This window comes from Littorina saxatilis, linkage group LG1 (assembly GCF_037325665.1).
Source record: "Littorina saxatilis isolate snail1 linkage group LG1, US_GU_Lsax_2.0, whole genome shotgun sequence".
In the NCBI taxonomy this organism is placed as follows: Eukaryota; Metazoa; Mollusca; class Gastropoda; order Littorinimorpha; family Littorinidae; genus Littorina; species Littorina saxatilis.
Genome location: NC_090245.1, coordinates 49,532,997 through 49,550,885, shown reverse-complemented (window position 1 = coordinate 49,550,885; position 17,889 = coordinate 49,532,997). Strand labels below are relative to the sequence as shown.

The 17,889-nt window shown below is 41.0% G+C and overlaps 1 protein-coding gene across 1 annotated transcript in view; it reads right to left on the bottom strand.

Moving 5' to 3' along the window:
* Positions 1 to 6,734, bottom strand: part of LOC138972773 (zinc carboxypeptidase-like) — a gene marked incomplete in the record, with an annotated part of 18,254 nt that extends 11,520 nt beyond the window's left edge. Inside the window, 2 exon segments of the mRNA XM_070345449.1 lie at positions 3,391 to 3,511; positions 6,584 to 6,734. Coding sequence (XP_070201550.1) covers positions 3,391 to 3,497 — 107 coding nt within the window.
* Between the last annotated feature and the right edge of the window lie 11,155 nt (positions 6,735 to 17,889).

The window sequence follows — 17,889 nt, the reverse complement described above, 5'->3', positions numbered from 1 at the left end:
CACACACACACCTTCTCACCGGCTCCCTGCATCTCTACGGCCCTCTTTTCCGTCTTGACCTTTTGTTCCATCCATCTCAGGTATGTTTAATGGAAAAGAGTTTGAATCCGATTGTCATCTGAGGCCGTGAGCAATGTCATGAATAGAGTTAATTGAGTGTTACCCAATGCAAGCTCTCGTGGCACCCAACAAGGTGCTCGATACTTTAAACACTATTTTTTCCCGCTTTTTGTGGAAGGAAAAACACTCCAACAAAAAGGGGGTATGAAAAAGTAAAGAGGAATGTATTGTGTTCAGATTATACGAAAGGAGGTATTAATATGATAAATATGTATGATTTTCTAGCATCATTGTTGCTGACATGGGCGAAGAATGTACAAAGTGATTTGTTTGAAAAGTGGAAAATGATACCGACTTTTTCGTTATATAAATTGGAAAAGGATAAAAAAAAAAATTTTGTTTTAAATAGAGAGTTATGTCTAATGATAACTGTTGGTTTACGCCCTCACAGTGATATTATCCGGGGCATGTTCCCGAGTGTTATACCGGCCTGATTTTAGATGAGATATACAGGTCACGGTATGCGTGTTGAGGTGTAATCAGCCACCGGCATTTATGGCAGAATGACCGAGGTCTTTTTTGGGGGGGGAGGGGAGGGGGACGGGGAAGGGAGGGAGGGGGGTGGAGGGATGGCAAGTGGGAGACGGGACGGGGGTGGGAAGGATGGTCGAAGGTATTTTAGTATTTTAGATGCCGTATTTTTATCAAAGCGCGCGGTCGCTATACTTACAAGGCAAACACCATTAAATCTCTCCGCTTAAAAAAGTGTACCTCACACGTACAACTTCATTTTCGTATGTGTAAATATGCACTCTGCTAATGCCTTTGTCCGCAGTGTTTGCGGCGACCATGCTGTGTTACTCAAACAGTCCTCACTTTCCAGCTGTTCACAAAAGGAAGTAGAATTTATAACGGTTTTGAAAAATGTGTTTCTGCTCAACAAGAGTGGGGCACAGTTAGAGTTAGACTCATACAATGCCCCTGTAACAATGCCCCTGTAAACCGCCCCCAACCCCCCCACCTCCAATTCAGACAGAAGATTCCGTCCAAGAAACACGTTTTCTTTAACGACCACCAATGTGGCATGCATGTCCTTCGGTTTCAGACGATACCAAACGTGTATTTTATGGTAAGAGAGTTTGATTACAGTCCTGTTTAGCTCTCATCATGGACATTCACAATGAAATAACAAAGTTCTGACATGCACTTCATGAACAAAGCTACGGTTGTGACAACAACAAAGAATCATCTTGAGTCCTCCCGGTTGCACAAAGGAGGAGAATCAAACATGGTTAAATCATTTTCACGAGCTTTTTACTGGGTGGTCCGCATGTCACATTCCGCCCTTGGCACAGCAAACATCGTTCGCTAATTGCATCCTCCTTATCATTTCTTTCTTATTCTCTTTTGGTGTGTGTGGGGGGACAAGCTAGCTCTCCCTAAAATAGAGTGTGGTTGTCTAAATCTCGAGGGAAAACGTTCATACACTTGTGACAGGGGAGGCTACCGCTCCTTTCACAGCAGACTCTGCATCCGAGTTGTTGACCTTTAAGTCAACACCTCTGGATTGTGGAATTCTGTTTGTGATGGGGTCTGGTGGTTTCCGATTGTCTGTACGTTCATGGAAACCTTCGGGTTTGCATAACAGTTTTTATAGGGCTAAGAAATTAGCCCTAACATTTTCAATCCTGTTTGATTGCACTTCGCCTCCCGAGGTGATCGTAGTGTTACGGCACTCGGTTACATCTGGCGCTGCGAGCAGGGATGGGACTCGGCATGATATGTTCAGGTAATGACATAATATGACCACTGAACATTTTCATGCTGTTCCCATTCTGCGAACTTGGGATGGACAGTGGTCCCCCGGTTCGGAACTTCGGGACGGAGTTTATTCAAACGGGGGCGATTGTGACAGGGGAGGCTACCGCTCCTTTCACAGCAGACTCTGCACCCGAGTTGTTGGTCTTTAAGTCAACACCTCTGGATTGTGGAATTCTGTTGGTGATGGGGTCTGGTGGTTTCCAATTGTCTGTATGTTCATGGAAACCTTCTGGTTTGCATAACAGTTTTTATAGGGCTAAGAAATTAGCCCTAACATTTTCAATCCTGTTTGATTGCACTTCGCCTCCCTCGTAGTGTTACGGCACTCGGTTACACACTTAAAGACTCACTCTTGCGAAAATAACAAGTGCACGCGGGAGTCACAGCCCACGAACACAGAAGAAGAAGAAGAAAAAGACGAAGATACAGCGATTGTTGTCTTTGTTTTACTATTTGTTTGCCTGTTCGTCAATCAATTCTACCACCTGCATTTGGTCAGCCCTGTTTTTTCCCCTTTGACCTAACAAGCTTACTTACAAACATCTAATTGACAGTTGTATGCATGTCTTAGGTGGTCCATAAAAATGTACCTATTTTCATGTTGCTCTCAGTTCTTTTGTTTTACCAGGTTTACATTTAAGTTTAAGACGAAGCACAGAAGAGACATGGAAAAATGGGAGGTTATTGTTTTACATATCATTGATCAATATCGTGCGAGTCAAGAACTCGACCGACGCTTTTTTTTTTGCAAACGTATTAGCCCACGGCGTTCTTACAGAGGAACTTAATTTGGCAGGGGCCACGTGCCATTCTGAAAACGGCGAATCGCTTGTAGTCACATTCTAAGATGCTCGGGGCTTCTAACACCAGAGAACATGTCATTTGGGCTGCCCATGTTCAGTTTAAACCAATGACAGGATTGATAATTTTTGAAAATCACCGTGTAACGAGTTCTCATACCAATGCTTTGGTGGTTTTACAAGGGGCATTGTGATTTCTTGTGTTTCATTTTTTAAAATCTTACACAGGAACGAAACTATATTCCAACAAAATATAAATCTTTTGTAACAAATTGCTACAAGGAAACAAACACTACTTATAGTGAAGTCAGTATTCAAGACACTGAAAATAATATCATGACAATATCATAATAATATCATGACAAATTTTAATTAAAGTTGGGCGTCATGAACATTTAACAGGGCATTGGCTGTTGTTGTTACCACTAGTGTGGTCTCAGACATACTAAGTAATTTTGAATCTAGCAACAAGACGCCACTTCTCTTACGTTCACACACACACACAAACACACACACACACACACACACACACACACACTCGCACACACACACCACACAACACACAGACACACAAACACACACATACACACACACACACACACACACACACACACACACACACACACAAACAAACAAACAAACAAAAACAAAAAAACAAAACCACACAAACAAACAAGCAAACTAACAAGCTAACAATCACAAAACTTACCCTTCATATGACAACTCCCTCTCAGAAAGCGAAGGAAGACAGAGGCTGAAGGTGACGACGGAAAAGAAAACCACGCAGCGTGGCAGGACTAGGCCTTGGTACGCCATGTTTGGTCTGAGGCCTGCAACGGATGGCTATAATGAAAGGCAAAGAACGGTACAATGCGAACACTATCTCTTTGGTTGGTCTTAGGCCTGCAACGGATGGCTATAATAAGAGGCAAAGAACGGTACACTACGAACACTATCTCTTTAGTTGGTCTTAGGCCTGCAACGGATGGCTATAATAAGAGGCAAAGAACGGTACACTACGAACACTATCTCTTTAGTTGGTCTTAGGCCTGCAACGGATGGCTATAATGAGAGGCAAAGAACGGTACAATGCGAACACTATCTCTTTAGTTGGTCTTAGGCCTGCAACGGATGGCTATAATGAAAGGCAAAGAACGGTACAATACGAACACTATCTCTTTAGTTGGTCTTAGGCCTGCAACGGATGGCTATAATAAGAGGCAAAGAACGGTACAATACGAACACTATCTCTTTAGTTGGTCTTAGGCCTGCAACGGATGGCTATAATAAGAGGCAAAGAACGGTACACTACGAACACTATCTCTTTAGTTGGTCTTAGGCCTGCAACGGATGGCTATAATAAGAGTCAAAGAACGGTACAATGCGAACACTATCTCTTTGGTTGGTCTTAGGCCTGCAACGGATGGCTATAATAAGAGGCAAAGAACGGTACAATGCGAACACTATCTCTTTAGTTGGTCTTAGGCCTGCAACGGATGGCTATAATAAGAGGCAAAGAACGGTACAATACGAACACTATCTCTTTAGTTGGTCTTAGGCCTGCAACGGATGGCTATAATGAGAGGCAAAGAACGGTACAATGCGAACACTATCTCTTTAGTTGGTCTTAGGCCTGCAACGGATGGCTATAATAAGAGGCAAAGAACGGTACACTACGAACACTATCTCTTTAGTTGGTCTTAGGCCTGCAACGGATGGCTATAATAAGAGGCAAAGAACGGTACACTACGAACACTATCTCTTTAGTTGGTCTTAGGCCTGCAACGGATGGCTATAATAAGAGGCAAAGAACGGTACAATACGAACACTATCTCTTTAGTTGGTCTTATAGGTCTGCAAAGGATTGGTATAATAAGAGGCAAAGAACGGTACAGTACGAACACTATCTCTTTAGTTGGTCGTAGGTCTGCAAAGGGTTGGTACAACGAAAGGCAAAGAACGGTACAGTACGAACACTATCTCTTTAGTTGATCTTATAGGCCTGCAAAGGATTGGTACAACGACAGTCAAAGCACGGTACAGTAAAACCACTATCTCCCTTTCCCCCTGTAAACATCACCCAATACTCCAATGCAATGAATATGTGTTCAGTGTTCGTATTTGGCGCTGTGTATAATATCAAACAAACCGGATTCGTGTAATGAGAGGCAAAGCACGGTACAATAAGAGCACAATCTCCTTTTCAGTTTTTCTCTCTCACAAACATCATATGTGTTCGGTACTCGTTTTTGGCGCTGCGTATAATATCAAACAAAGCGGATCAGCGTGAAAAGACTGTATCAGTGTATTAATAAGCTTTGGCTGTTTTCAGTCGTACCTTTTTTTTCATTGTGATTCCCAAAAAATAAAAAAAGGACCATTTAAATGATTTTAATATAAAGGTAATAAATTATCTTCTATACTTGTTTTGTAGTTAATACATAGATAATTTCATTTGATATTCCCTCTTTTTATATATTGATTTATCTTTTAGTCACTCATTCATTCGTAGTTAAATTTTGTCGATTTTTTTGTTTTTGGCTTTGCCTCGTTTTTGGTAACATATTTATGCAGCACTTTTTTTTCGTCGCACACAAATCTTGAGAAAAAGATCATTCTCACATTATGTATGCAATCGCTTACATCGTACGTACAAGGTAAACAGAAGTGTTCCACTTTTGAACACACTTTTTGCAACCAGTTGTGAACACTGTGCGACATAGTATATAACTCCACTAGTGGAGTTATATACTATGTCGCACATTATGAACACAATTTCGTGTTTACCATGTGTGCTAAACACGAAATTGTGTTCATAATGTGTGCTAATTTTGCATAGAACTATAGAGTATTGCACAAAATGTTCATTAGGGAAACTTGCTTCCAAACCGCTTCATACGCTCACTTTCAAACATTTGTTTACTTTCTGTTTCATGTGAATTTGTATAATCCTGAATTTTGTTCGTTCTGGTTTGGTAGAGAGAATTTTCTTATCATGACCTCTCTAATTGTGGGTTTATAATACAGTATGCCTGTTAAATTGTTTGTTGTTTAATTTGTTGCCCCACAGTCTGTGTTACATCTTCGTTCTGTTTTAGATCTGTACGCTTTTATGTAAGCTTTTTTTATATGTCAGACTTTTTATGTGTAACTATGTGTCTATTACTTATCTTACGTATTTTTCATCTTTTTTTTCTTCTCATCTTTAAAAAAAAATGTTTTTAATTTTCTAGATTATCTTATGTATGTGGTCGTTGTTTATGAAATGTAAGCTAATAATGCTTGTATTTTATTTCTTACGAGGAAACTTTTTATATGTAAAATGTTGAATTTTAATGGGCAATGTAAAGCGCCGTGAGACTGTTATCTGGCGGTGAACAGCGCTATAGAAAAATGTTTTATTATTATTATTAATTTTGTTAATCAATAGTAAAAGAATTGTCATAACAATTTCACACTGAACAGGTTCCGGGACGTACCCCCGGACAAGGTTTTTACCTGAAGAGATTCAGATTTGGAAGAAGATTTAATAAACCGATTACAGTGGAACCCGTACCCCCCTTTTAAGACCTCCAAAAATCTGACAAAATCAGGTCTTAAAAAGGAAGGAGTCTTAAAATGGGGGGTCTTAAAAGGGGGGTTCCACTGTAATAACAAAAACTGAGTTTTAAGGAACCTTCTACCTTCTAGTGAAGCCTTAAATGTAAATATTTTTTCAAAGAGTAGGTAGAAAACAAATCAGCGACTCAAATCTATGTCAGCCTGGCATGGGTCTTGGGTCCTTAAGACAATAAACACCACAAAAGAGAGAAACAAACAAACACCATTGAACACAAAAGTAACCATATACCGCCACCCTTATCGTGCAGGTTACACAGAGAGGGGTATAAAGTCACACTTACCTGTGTAGCTAGGTGGGGTGTGCAGACAGTATTGTTGACTATGAAAGATGTGACCTAACGAGTGGTCCGGCGGGAGGAAGTGCGACGAAGATGCTGGTCTCTCATCCTTTTATATCAACCCTCGTATCGTGGGAAATCCTCTGAGGCTTTGAAAGATGCACCTTCTTGATTGTGTACTTAAACACTTACCTCAGTATATACACTTACGCACAGACATCAGGTGCACAGACACACATATAGACACACACGCAAACAGAAGCCCCATAAAGGCTCATGGAGGTGCAAATAAATACAAAGTTTCAAAAGTTGTTTGGTCGGACAGATACAGACACCCACACACGCACGCATGCACGTACGCAGTCACGCACACGCACGTAAACACATACCGACACACGTACACGAACGCACGCATGCACACACAGTCACACACATACGCACACACGCACGCACGTACGCACACACATACATACGCACGCATACACGCACGCTAGCACGCACGCACGCACGAACGCACACACACGCACACACACATACACACACGCACACACGCACGCACGCACACAAAAACACACACACTCACACACACACACACACACACACACGCGCGCGCGCGCGCACACACACACTCACTCACATACACACAAATAAACACACACACACACACACACACACACACACACACACACACACACACACACACACACTAGAGACGTTTAGTAGGTTTGACATACTGGGAGGTTTCACGGTTGTTGTTTTGATGCATGCAATCTGCATTTGTCTGTGATTATTTGGGGGTTGGTTTGACATTGGAGGAATGAAATGAGATGAATTGTGCTGGATTGAAAAGGAGTTTTACTAGATTGGAGTCGATTTAATTTGATCTGTTTGTCCATTAATGTACGTATTTGTTAGTGTGTGTGTGTGTGTGTGTGTGTGTGTGTGTGTGTGTGTGTGTGTGTGTATGTGTGCCACGGTGAACGTGCGTGCGTGCGTGCGTGTTTTTTTCTGTTGTAAATACTCCACAACCCACCTTTTTAACGTGGGTTTATAAATAAACATACACGACAGTAGAACATACTGTCAGTTCGGAATTTCCAACATCTTAATGAAGCCTATAACTGTACTGAGTTGAATTGAGTTGGCGGAAAGGGAGCGATAAATGAGCATCCGGGTCCTTCTGCGATAGCTGTCAAATTTGTATGAATCACTCAAAAAAGTTGCAATATTTTCCTCATATCACACAAATTCCATCGACAAAAAAAAGGACATACTGCTCATAATTTAAAATGTTGCCAGGTTTCTTTGTTTGCTTCGCAATCCGGTGTTTATCCCGTGCTTTGCCTCCCGCCTGTGCTCAAACATTGGTCTTCTTGTCAGTCCTTTCAGGGGAGGGAATAAAAGAAAGGGAGGGAATAAAAAAGAAGGTAAGAGAATAAAAGAAACGGTTAGTGCGCAGTGCTGCGTTTCTTTTAGTCAAGTGCAGCAAGACAACTCGCAGCAAGGAAGGCGAACAGCGGGAATGGTTTGCAACCAAAATTTGACAATAAAGAATTTAAAAAAAAATTGCTACAGTAAGCAGACAGTAAAACGCAGAAGGTTCTTTAAAACCCAGAGTCTGTTACAGTCTACTTTTAATCTTGATAAAATCCTAATATTTGTATTATATAGTATATTACATTGCATTGTATTGTCGTGCTGTGTAGTGTAGTGCAGTGTACACTACTGTAGTGTAGTATAGTGTAGTGTAGTGTAGTGTAGTGTAGTGCAATGTAGTGTAGTACAGTGTAGTGTAGTGTAATGAAGTGTTGTACAGTGTACAATACTGTAGTGTAGTGTAGTGTAGTGAAGTGAAGTGTAGTGTAGTGTAGTGAAGTAGTGTACACTACTGTAGTGTAGTGTAGTGCAGTGCAGGGTAGTGTAGTCTAGTACAATGTACAATACTGTAGCATAGTATAGTATAGTGTAGTGTAGCGAAGCCTAGTGTAGAGAAGTGTAGTGTTGTGTTGTATTTCGGCCCCCGCGAATACTCGCCATTCTCTCCACTAAGAAACGAGCGTCAGTCGAGCCCCATCATCATCGCACTGTTTGTTTCTCAGTCTCGGCGCACACTGTTCATTCATTCGTCTTACAAACGCTTCGCTTTGTGACCAGCCTCTGTCCAAACAGCTCGTACTGTTGCAGCGCGCGAAGTGTGAATACAAATCGTGATGAGTCGGTTGAGTACGCGTGGGGCAAACTTTATACAGTGAAACCCCTCTTCAGTGTTTAGACCTCCTAATTTTAAGACGTCCTCCCTTTTAAGACCTTGTCTTTTTGCATTTTTCGTTCCTTTGCCTTGTAAATTTACCCCCATTTTAAGACACCTTCCTTTTGGAACGCATGGTGTAAATCTGTGACGTCGGAGAGTGTTGACTCCGCCCTTTTCTTTGAACAAGATCCCCATTGAAATGTTTGTTTACAAATATCTTCTTTATTATGGAGAATTAACCTTATCTAAGCGCATAGGGCGGTAAATGTGTGAAAACCAGCTGTGTGAACAAAGAATCTGACACCGTAACTCATGCTTAACCGAGATATTTAAGAAAATGTAGGAGCAGTATTTGTCGGTTGCCTGCAAGAGGTTTGAAATGATTTGCCAACGCAGAAGGTCAGGCTCCTTATATACTCCTGCCGGGCCTTTAAGACCTGCTTTTGTCAGATTTGTGGAGGTCTTAAAAGGGGGGTTCCACTGTTGCTCAGTGTGTGAAGCTATGAAAGATGGCATCTTCCTACTCGGGGTGTGTTTTCCCCACGACCGTATTAAAGCCATCAGTAAAGGAAGGAGTGAGTATTCGTGATGCTGACACATCGTCACACCTCTCTCTACAATGATGTTTGTGGACTTCTTTGAAAAGGCATAGTCTTCTTCCCCATGCAAATAGTTCGGACTAGTTTATCAGATATTCAGTCGCAGGTGACATGGGGTTAGAACGGGATCCCTCCGCGCTTGGATATATGCCAAAACATGCTTAAAATGCAGAGTAGGAATGTGTTAATTAAGTAATTTCACATATTGACACTAGTGTCGGTTAAAAGAATACATTCATTAAAAAACATATCCCACTCTGCACAGAAATGACAAAGTCTGTTGAGTTTTGATTTGTGTCGTTATTCCATGGGAATGTTTGGATGAATTAATTATCGAGACAAACACTCGTGTCATTTAAGAAATGAATGCAGCTAAATGGGTGAACTGAAGCTAATAAACATGTTATTTTTCTACCCGGGGTGGTTTCCCCATTACTCTATATATACCCGTCATTGAAAGAGTATTCGTAGTGCTGACAAGATGTGCGCACTTTTTTCATTTCATTTTTAGAATGTATTTTCTTTCCTTTCTTTTATTTTTATTTTCATATATTATCCCTATGCTGGGAAATGTGGGTCACTTCCTCCCAGTGGAAAACGTGCAGGAACAAGAGTAACGTACCAACCCATTGCAGGTGTGTTTGTGTTCAGGTGTACATGTAGTCAGCCACCTGCACTTCTGGCAGAGTGACCGAGGTCTTTTACGTGTGACAGGGGAGGCTACCGCTCCTTTCACGGCAGACTCTGCACCCGAGTTGTTGGCCTTTAAAAGTCAACACCAGTGGATTGTAGAGTTCTGTTTGTGATGGGGTCTCATGGTGGTTTCCGATTGTCTGTATGTTCATGGAAACCTTCGGGTTTGCATAACAGTTTTTATAGGGCTAAGAAATTAGCCCCAACATTTTCAATCCTGTTTGATTGCACTTCGCTTCCCAAGGTGATCGTAGTGTGTCGGCACACGGTTACATACGTGCCACATGGGACATGGATACTGTCTCTGCATGCGAACCCGTGACCCCAGGATCACAAGTCTAAGGCTCTACCAACTGACCTACCCGGCCCCGTTTGAAGATTTAAGTCAAACCTGCACCTCTCGGAAACGAACAACTGCCCAAACGATCACTCTGAATGGTCCCACACGAGTTTTTCTTCTGTATAAATCATCTTTCCGTAGCGACCAGCTGTCTGTATCGACCACTTTTTGTTGATCCCTTGGGTCATCTAAATATAGGTCCCTGCTTGGGTGCACTGTAAATTGAAGTGTTCCACTTTTGAACACACTAGTGAACACTGTGCGACATACTATACAGGGCTCCCCCACTTTTTGTAACCAGTAGTGAACACTGTGCGAATACTATACAGGGCTCCCCCACTTTTTGTAACCAGTAGTGAACACTGTGCGACATACTATACAGGGCTCCCCCACTTTTTGTAACCAGTAGTGAACACTGTGCGACATACTATACAGGGCTCCCCCACTTTTTGTAACCAGTAGTGAACACTGTGCGACATACTATACAGGGCTCCCCCACTTTTACATTTTAGAGGGTCCCAAGGGTCCAAAAGCCGAAAAGTCCCAGTGTTGTTGTTTGTTTGCTTAACGCCCAGCCGACAACGAAGGGCCATATCAGGCTAGGGCGGTGCTGCTTTGACATATAACGTGCGCCACACACAAGACAGAAGTCGCAGCACAGGCTTCATGTCTCACCCAGTCACATTATTCTGACACCGGACCAACCAGTCCTAGCACTAACCCCATAATGCCAGACGCCAGGCGGAGCAGCTACTAGATTGCCAATTTTAAAGTCCTAGGTATCACCCGGCCGGGGTTCGAACCCACGACCTCCCGATCACGGGGCGGACGCCTTACCACTAGGCCAACCGTAGTCCCAGTGTAATTATAAAACATTGTGGTCACGTATAGTGTACTGCGAACTGTCGATTGCAGTCTGAAAATGGTATCTACGGTAAGCACGATAAAGGAAATTTAGTGCGTCCTAGGACCCGCTCTTTTAAAATCTAGTGCGTCCAGGGACCCCCGCCATATATTTCTAGTTCGTGTTTTCGGCTTCTAGTGCGTATAGGACGCAGGGACGCGCGCTATGGGGAGCCCTGCCTATATAACTATACTAGCAAAAGTAGCACACATGGTAAACAAGAAATAGTGTTTACAATGTGTGCTACTTTTTCAAGTAGAATAACTCTATAGTATTCCACACAGTGTTCACCACTGGTTTCAAAAAGTGTGCACAAAAGCGGAACACTTCAATTTACAGTGCGGTCGTTATAGACAGGCTCCAATGTACATCTCGTCACATGTGGACAATGTTTTACATGACGATAGATTTACCTACTGGGGTGTTTTCCCCACAACCCTGTATACCAGTTAATGAAAGCGAATGGGTTGATGCTGACACAATTGTCACACCTATCTGTACAAGGGGTGCAGACTGTGTTTAATTACGTAAAACTACCTTTCTTTCCATGTAAACAATAAGGTAAAGCACCAAACATATGTCCTGCCTTTGTATGCCCTGATGTCATCCTTTAGGTTTCAATTTTAATGCACTCGATCTGCATGCACTAGAAAAACTTTCATCGTGAATTCAACGTTGAAGTGATTTGACCTTTCTAGGTTTTTTTAATTTTATTTTTTTTAAATTCAGTCTATTCACCAATCCCGTCAACACGCTCTGGGTGCCCGGTAGCTCAGTTGGCTGGACTTGTGATACGCGGGTCACGGGTTCGAATCCGGACAGGGACGCACAATTAAGGATGAACTTTGTGCTCAGAGACAGTATCCACGCGCCTCTCCATGTCGCGTCTGTGGCATGTAAAAAAAAAACCCACACGGGCATTCTTACAGATGTGCAAATGTCTGATTACACCTAAACGAGCGCACACCTGGGTAGCGCGACTTCGTTGTTGCACGCTTTCAACTGCGAGGAAGCGACCCGAATTTTCCAGGAAATGGACAATAAAAGAATGTAATTGAAAATGGAATGAAAAAATATATATGAATGTGGCTTTAAATTACAAAATATGTCATCTTCTTATTCGGGGTGTTTTCCCCACAACCCTATAATTATACCCGTCAACCAAATATACACTAATAAACCCTACCCGTCAAGGAAGGGGTGTTTGCGACGCTGACACAGTTGTAACATGCAGCTTACATGCAGAGTGAGTGCAGACTTTGCCCAAATACCCATAATGACAAATAAAATTCGTCACGCTCATAAGAAAAATACCTAACTCAATGTTAAGCATTTCTGCAGTGTGACTACAGGGGAAGCTACTGGGAGGGTACCTTTCATGTGTTAGAGAGTACAAACTCTCAGACCATCGGAAATCATTGTCACGTTTACGTAAGCAAAACTGCAGTTCTCGTTTCTGAGTTAGGCACTTTTCAGCAGAATCTACTGTTTTCATACAGGAAGACTTGTTTGGTGTGCACAAGCTTATTAAGCCGCCATTAGAATAATGTGGGGCTTACTGGATTTGCTCTGTCTGTTTGTTTGTTTGTTTGTTTGTTTGAGGCGGGCGGGCGGTCAGTCGGTCGGTGTTTGTCGGGTAAGACTTGTATCTCTGGGTCAATTAAGCTCAAATTTTGTGAAATTGTTAGGAATAGGCTTTGTTTTTTGTATGCAAAAAATTACATTCCTAACGGTAGTCAAACGGAAGATATTAGCTTTTAACGCTTTTACAAACCGAGCCAGGGGACGAAACCCACTGACATGTGCGGGAATTCCCGCAGGTTACTTCCCTTTCCCATATGAAATGTAGAATGCTTTGCTTTTGGTATAAACTGATTAGTCCTATACATTTTCAAGTATTGTGTATTGCTTTACTTATAAATTGTATATCAACAAGATGATTGAATCTAATTATTTATGTTTTATTGAAAAAAACTTAAATGAAATTGGTCTCTCTGGCCTTTGGACTTTTCAAGAAAATGTTCAATACTCAAGCGCATGGTTTAAAAAGAAAGTAAAAAGAAGCTTGTATGACCAGTATATCCATAAATGGTTTACAGAAATTGGAACAAAAAATATGTTTTGGAATTATCGAATGTTTAAAGATATTTTTGCATGTGAACACTATGTCACACACCTGCCATATCAGCAATGTGTTTCAATGATGAAGTTTAGAACATTAAACAACAATTTGCCTGTACAGAAAGAACGTTATCTTAATATCCCGAGGTCAGAAAGAATTTGCACCAAATGTGTATCACAAGACATAGGTGATGAATTTCATTATTTATTTGTCTGTGATTTTTTCAAAGAAGAAAGAGCTGAGTTGTTAGCACCTTACTATTGGAAAAATGCACCTAATGCACTTAAATTTAAAAAGTTGTTTGCTACTAAGAAAAAGAAATTGCTAAAGAATATTTTGAACTTTATTAATAGAATTAGTAACAGTTTTTCATAATTTTTTTTAATAAATTTTTTCCCCTCCATTTATTTACTATATTAGCATATATCATGATTGTATTGATTGTATTTATTGTTCAAAATGCCCCCATGGGTTATGGACTACTAAAACTTGAACTTGAACTTGAACTCCCATTTGTGGTTCACTGATCTATATTTTTAGATCAGTGTTTTGGTTTGGTATTTGGATGATTGCTCCGATATTTGGATGATTCGTTGGGCGGTAACAGTGGAGTTTGTTTTATTGGTGTGTGTGGTTGCGTGGTACAGACTCGTTTGCCAAATATCGTTTTGGTCTTATGTTATTACTGGCATTTTGTTTCTCACTTTGACTCTATATATTCTATAAGAATCAGACAGTATAAAAGTATTACCATCCACATAGTCAGTTTGCTGAAAAATAACTTTAATTTGAGTTATCTCCCTTACTTAGGAACGTTTTAGAAGATAGTAGAGATTCAGGGCCCAGCTTCGCCCGGGGTGGCCTCAAAAGCATTTGAAGGTATGTGCTGCCCACTGAGAGTGTCACAATATATATTCAATTCCTAATTACATGGTTTTTATGGAATGAGTTACCTCCCTTTCTTGTTTCTATTTGGATGGCGTGGGTTGTGTAGAAGGATACTTCTTATGTTGAATATTTCTTCAGAAAGTATGGGCCGTTCCTGAGTAATATCATTGGTACTGTGAAGGTGAAGTGACGCAAAACTGTGTACGTCATTTACTTTGGAAAGAGGCGGTAATGAGTTACTTCCCTTCGGGTCTCGTTCGATCTCTGAAAGCATGCGAACATGCGTTGGATTATTAAGCTGCCTTGTAAAGGGTGCTATACTGGATTTGCTCTGCCTGTTTGTCCGGGTTTCAGGTGTTTGTTTGTCTACCATGTCACCACGTGTAAAGAGCTCGGTCAATTTGTTTAAAAATTATTTCTTAATTTATTCAATTAATTTTTTGTAATTAATTTTTTCTAACAATTATTTATTTACTTTCATTTTTTTTATTTTTTTTACATTTAGTAAAGTTTTGACTAAATGTTTTAACGTAGAAGGAGAATCGAGACGAGGATCGTGGTGTGTGTGTGTGTGTGTGTGTGTGTGTGTGTGTGTGTGTGTGTGTGTGTGTGTGTGTGTGTGTGTGTGTGTGTGTAGAGCGATTCAGAGTAAACTACTGGACCGATCTTTATGAAATTTGACATGAGAGTTCCTGGGTATGATATTCCGAAAAGTTTTTTCATTTTTTGGATAAATGTCTCTGATGACGTCATATCCGGCTTTTTGTAAAAGTTGAGGCGGCACTGTCACACCCTCATTTTTCATTAAAATTGATTGAAATTTTGGCCAAGCAATCTTCGACAAAGGCCGGACTTTGGTATTGCATTTCAGCTTGGCCATTTTGGAGGCTTAAAAAATAATTAATGACTTTGGTCATTAAAAATCCGAAAATTGTAATTAAACTTATTTTTGTATAAAACGATCCAAAATTACGTTCATCTTATTCTTCATCATTTTCTGATTCCAAAAACATAAATATATTATATTCGGATTAAAAACAAGCTCTTAAAATTAAAGAATATAAAATCGATATAAAAACAATTTCATCTTATTCCTTGTTGGTTCCAGATTAAAAAAAATAGATATAATATAATTTGGATTAAAAACACGCTCAGAAAGTTAAAACGAAGAGAGGTACAGAAAAGCGTCCTATGCATGCAGCACAGCGCAACCACTACTGCGTTAAACAGGCTCGTTAATTTCATTGCCTTTTGCACGAGCGACGGACTACGGTCACTGTGAAAAAAACCAATGCGTTCAGTTTCATTCTGTGAGTTCCACAGCTTGACTAAATGTAGTAATTTTGCCTTACGCGACTTGTTTTATTATAATTTATTCATTTAAAAATTTTTTCCCTCCCTTTGTCTGTCTGTCTCTCTGTCTCCGTGTCCCACCCCCATATTACCAAGGATACCGGCACGGTTGGCCTAGTGGTAAGGCGTCCGCCCCGTGATCGGGAGGTCGTGGGTTCGAACCCCGGCCGGGTCATACCTAAGACTTTAAAATTGGCAATCTAGTGGCTGCTCCGCCTGGCGTCTGGCATTACGGGGTTAGTGCTAGGACTGGTTGGTCCGGTGTCAGAATAATGTGACTGGGTGAGACATGAAGCCTGTGCTGCGACTTCTGTCTTGTGTGTGGCGCACGTTATATGTCAAAGGAGCACCGCCCTGATATGGCCCTTCATGGTCGGCTGGGCGTTAAGCAAACAAACAAACAAAAAATATTACCAAGGGCGGCTTCTTGACCCCGTTAAGGTCAACACTTGTTTATGCAGTTGTTATGCAGTTGTGCTGATTAAAAACGTTGCTGCCAGCTCTTTGACTCTCGCTTATTCCGTTGTCAACCGCTCGAGATAGGCAGTTTGCAACTTATTACTAAAATAAGATAGACAGATTGTTCAGAAACCAAAAACGTTTTTCTCAAAACACCAAAAAATGACATAGGCAATTATCTTATGAGCGTGACGCATTGTCGTTTCTATTACTGTTGCAGTTGACGTCAACACATCTACATTCATGTACTGGAGTCGTGCCTGCATTTAAACAAACAAAAAACAACCAACCAACAAAACAAAATGAAACAAAACAGAACCACATACACAAAAAAAGAGAAGATTTTTGTGTGGACTAGTTCACGTTTTCGATTTATCTTTTGGGTGCAATTGATCGTTTAAATTACAATCAGAAGGCTGACACTAAACAATCCACACACTATTTCGCGTGTAGACATGCTGATATATCCTGTGTTTCACGCTCAGTACAAATATGTGTCAGCAATAAGCATCCGTATTTTCTTCTCGTATTCGTACATATACCGGTATATCTCCTTCGATTCAAAATATGCCCGCTGTCGGAAGTCCGTTGACGGTTTTGTTTTCTGACTCACATCAATTGACTGTAGCCGTTGTCTGACAGCAGTGTACTGAATGCGAAATATTAAAATTCGTGGCGAATGAAGGTAGTATGAGAAGTGTTGAATTCGGGTTTAAGTGGATGTGTGCAGAGTAGGCTGTGATGTAATCTGAAAGCCATAGATACTTTGTTTTTCTTTTCTTTGTTTTTTTAGGGAAGACATATAATTATGCACGGTCCATAATGCCCTTAGTAAACAGACATTCAAACACAGGAAAGGAGAATAGACGACAGACAGGAAAATGAGCACTCATCCATGTGCACGCACCACACAGACACTGACAGACAGACAGGCAGACAGACAGAATAACACACACACACACACACACACACACACACACACACACACACACACACACACACACACACACACACACACACAAAACCATGTGCGCACGTAAACATACATACACACACACAGCACAGCACACACACACACACACACAGAAATTCTCTCTCTTTTCCCCTTCCCACCCCCTCACAGAAACCCTCTCTTTTACCCCCTCCCACCCTCCTCTCTCTCTCTCTCTCTCTCTCTCTCTCTCTCTCTCTTTCTCTCTCCTATCGTCTTTCCAACATCTTCACAACACACACAAAGAAACTCAAATAGTTGTTGATACTTTTGTATCTTCTTTGAACCTTTGTCCTGCACGGAAACAATTACACAAGTTCATTACCCAGGGGAAACTTCGTCAAATATGACTGAACACACAGCGGAAAAAAGCGACATTAAAGCCGGTTCTGTTAGCAAATTCTAAACCGAGAAGACAAACAAACAAAACTGACAGCTAAAATAGCACTTTCCTGTGCTTTTTTCGTTGTAATATGTGAAAATGCACAAACGATATCAATATATACAACGTTTGTTAATTACAAGTTAAGAACACTCTTCAATGTTTGGCGTTGGTTTCTATGGCATCTTCATTTTTTTGAAGATTTGTCATACACTGAAAGAGTTAGGGGGGGGGGGGTGGCTGGGAGGGGGGGGGGGAGCTAGAAAGATTGGCAGAGGGACAGAGAGATGTGTAAGATGAAAAGCTGTATGTAAAAAAGAAGGAAGG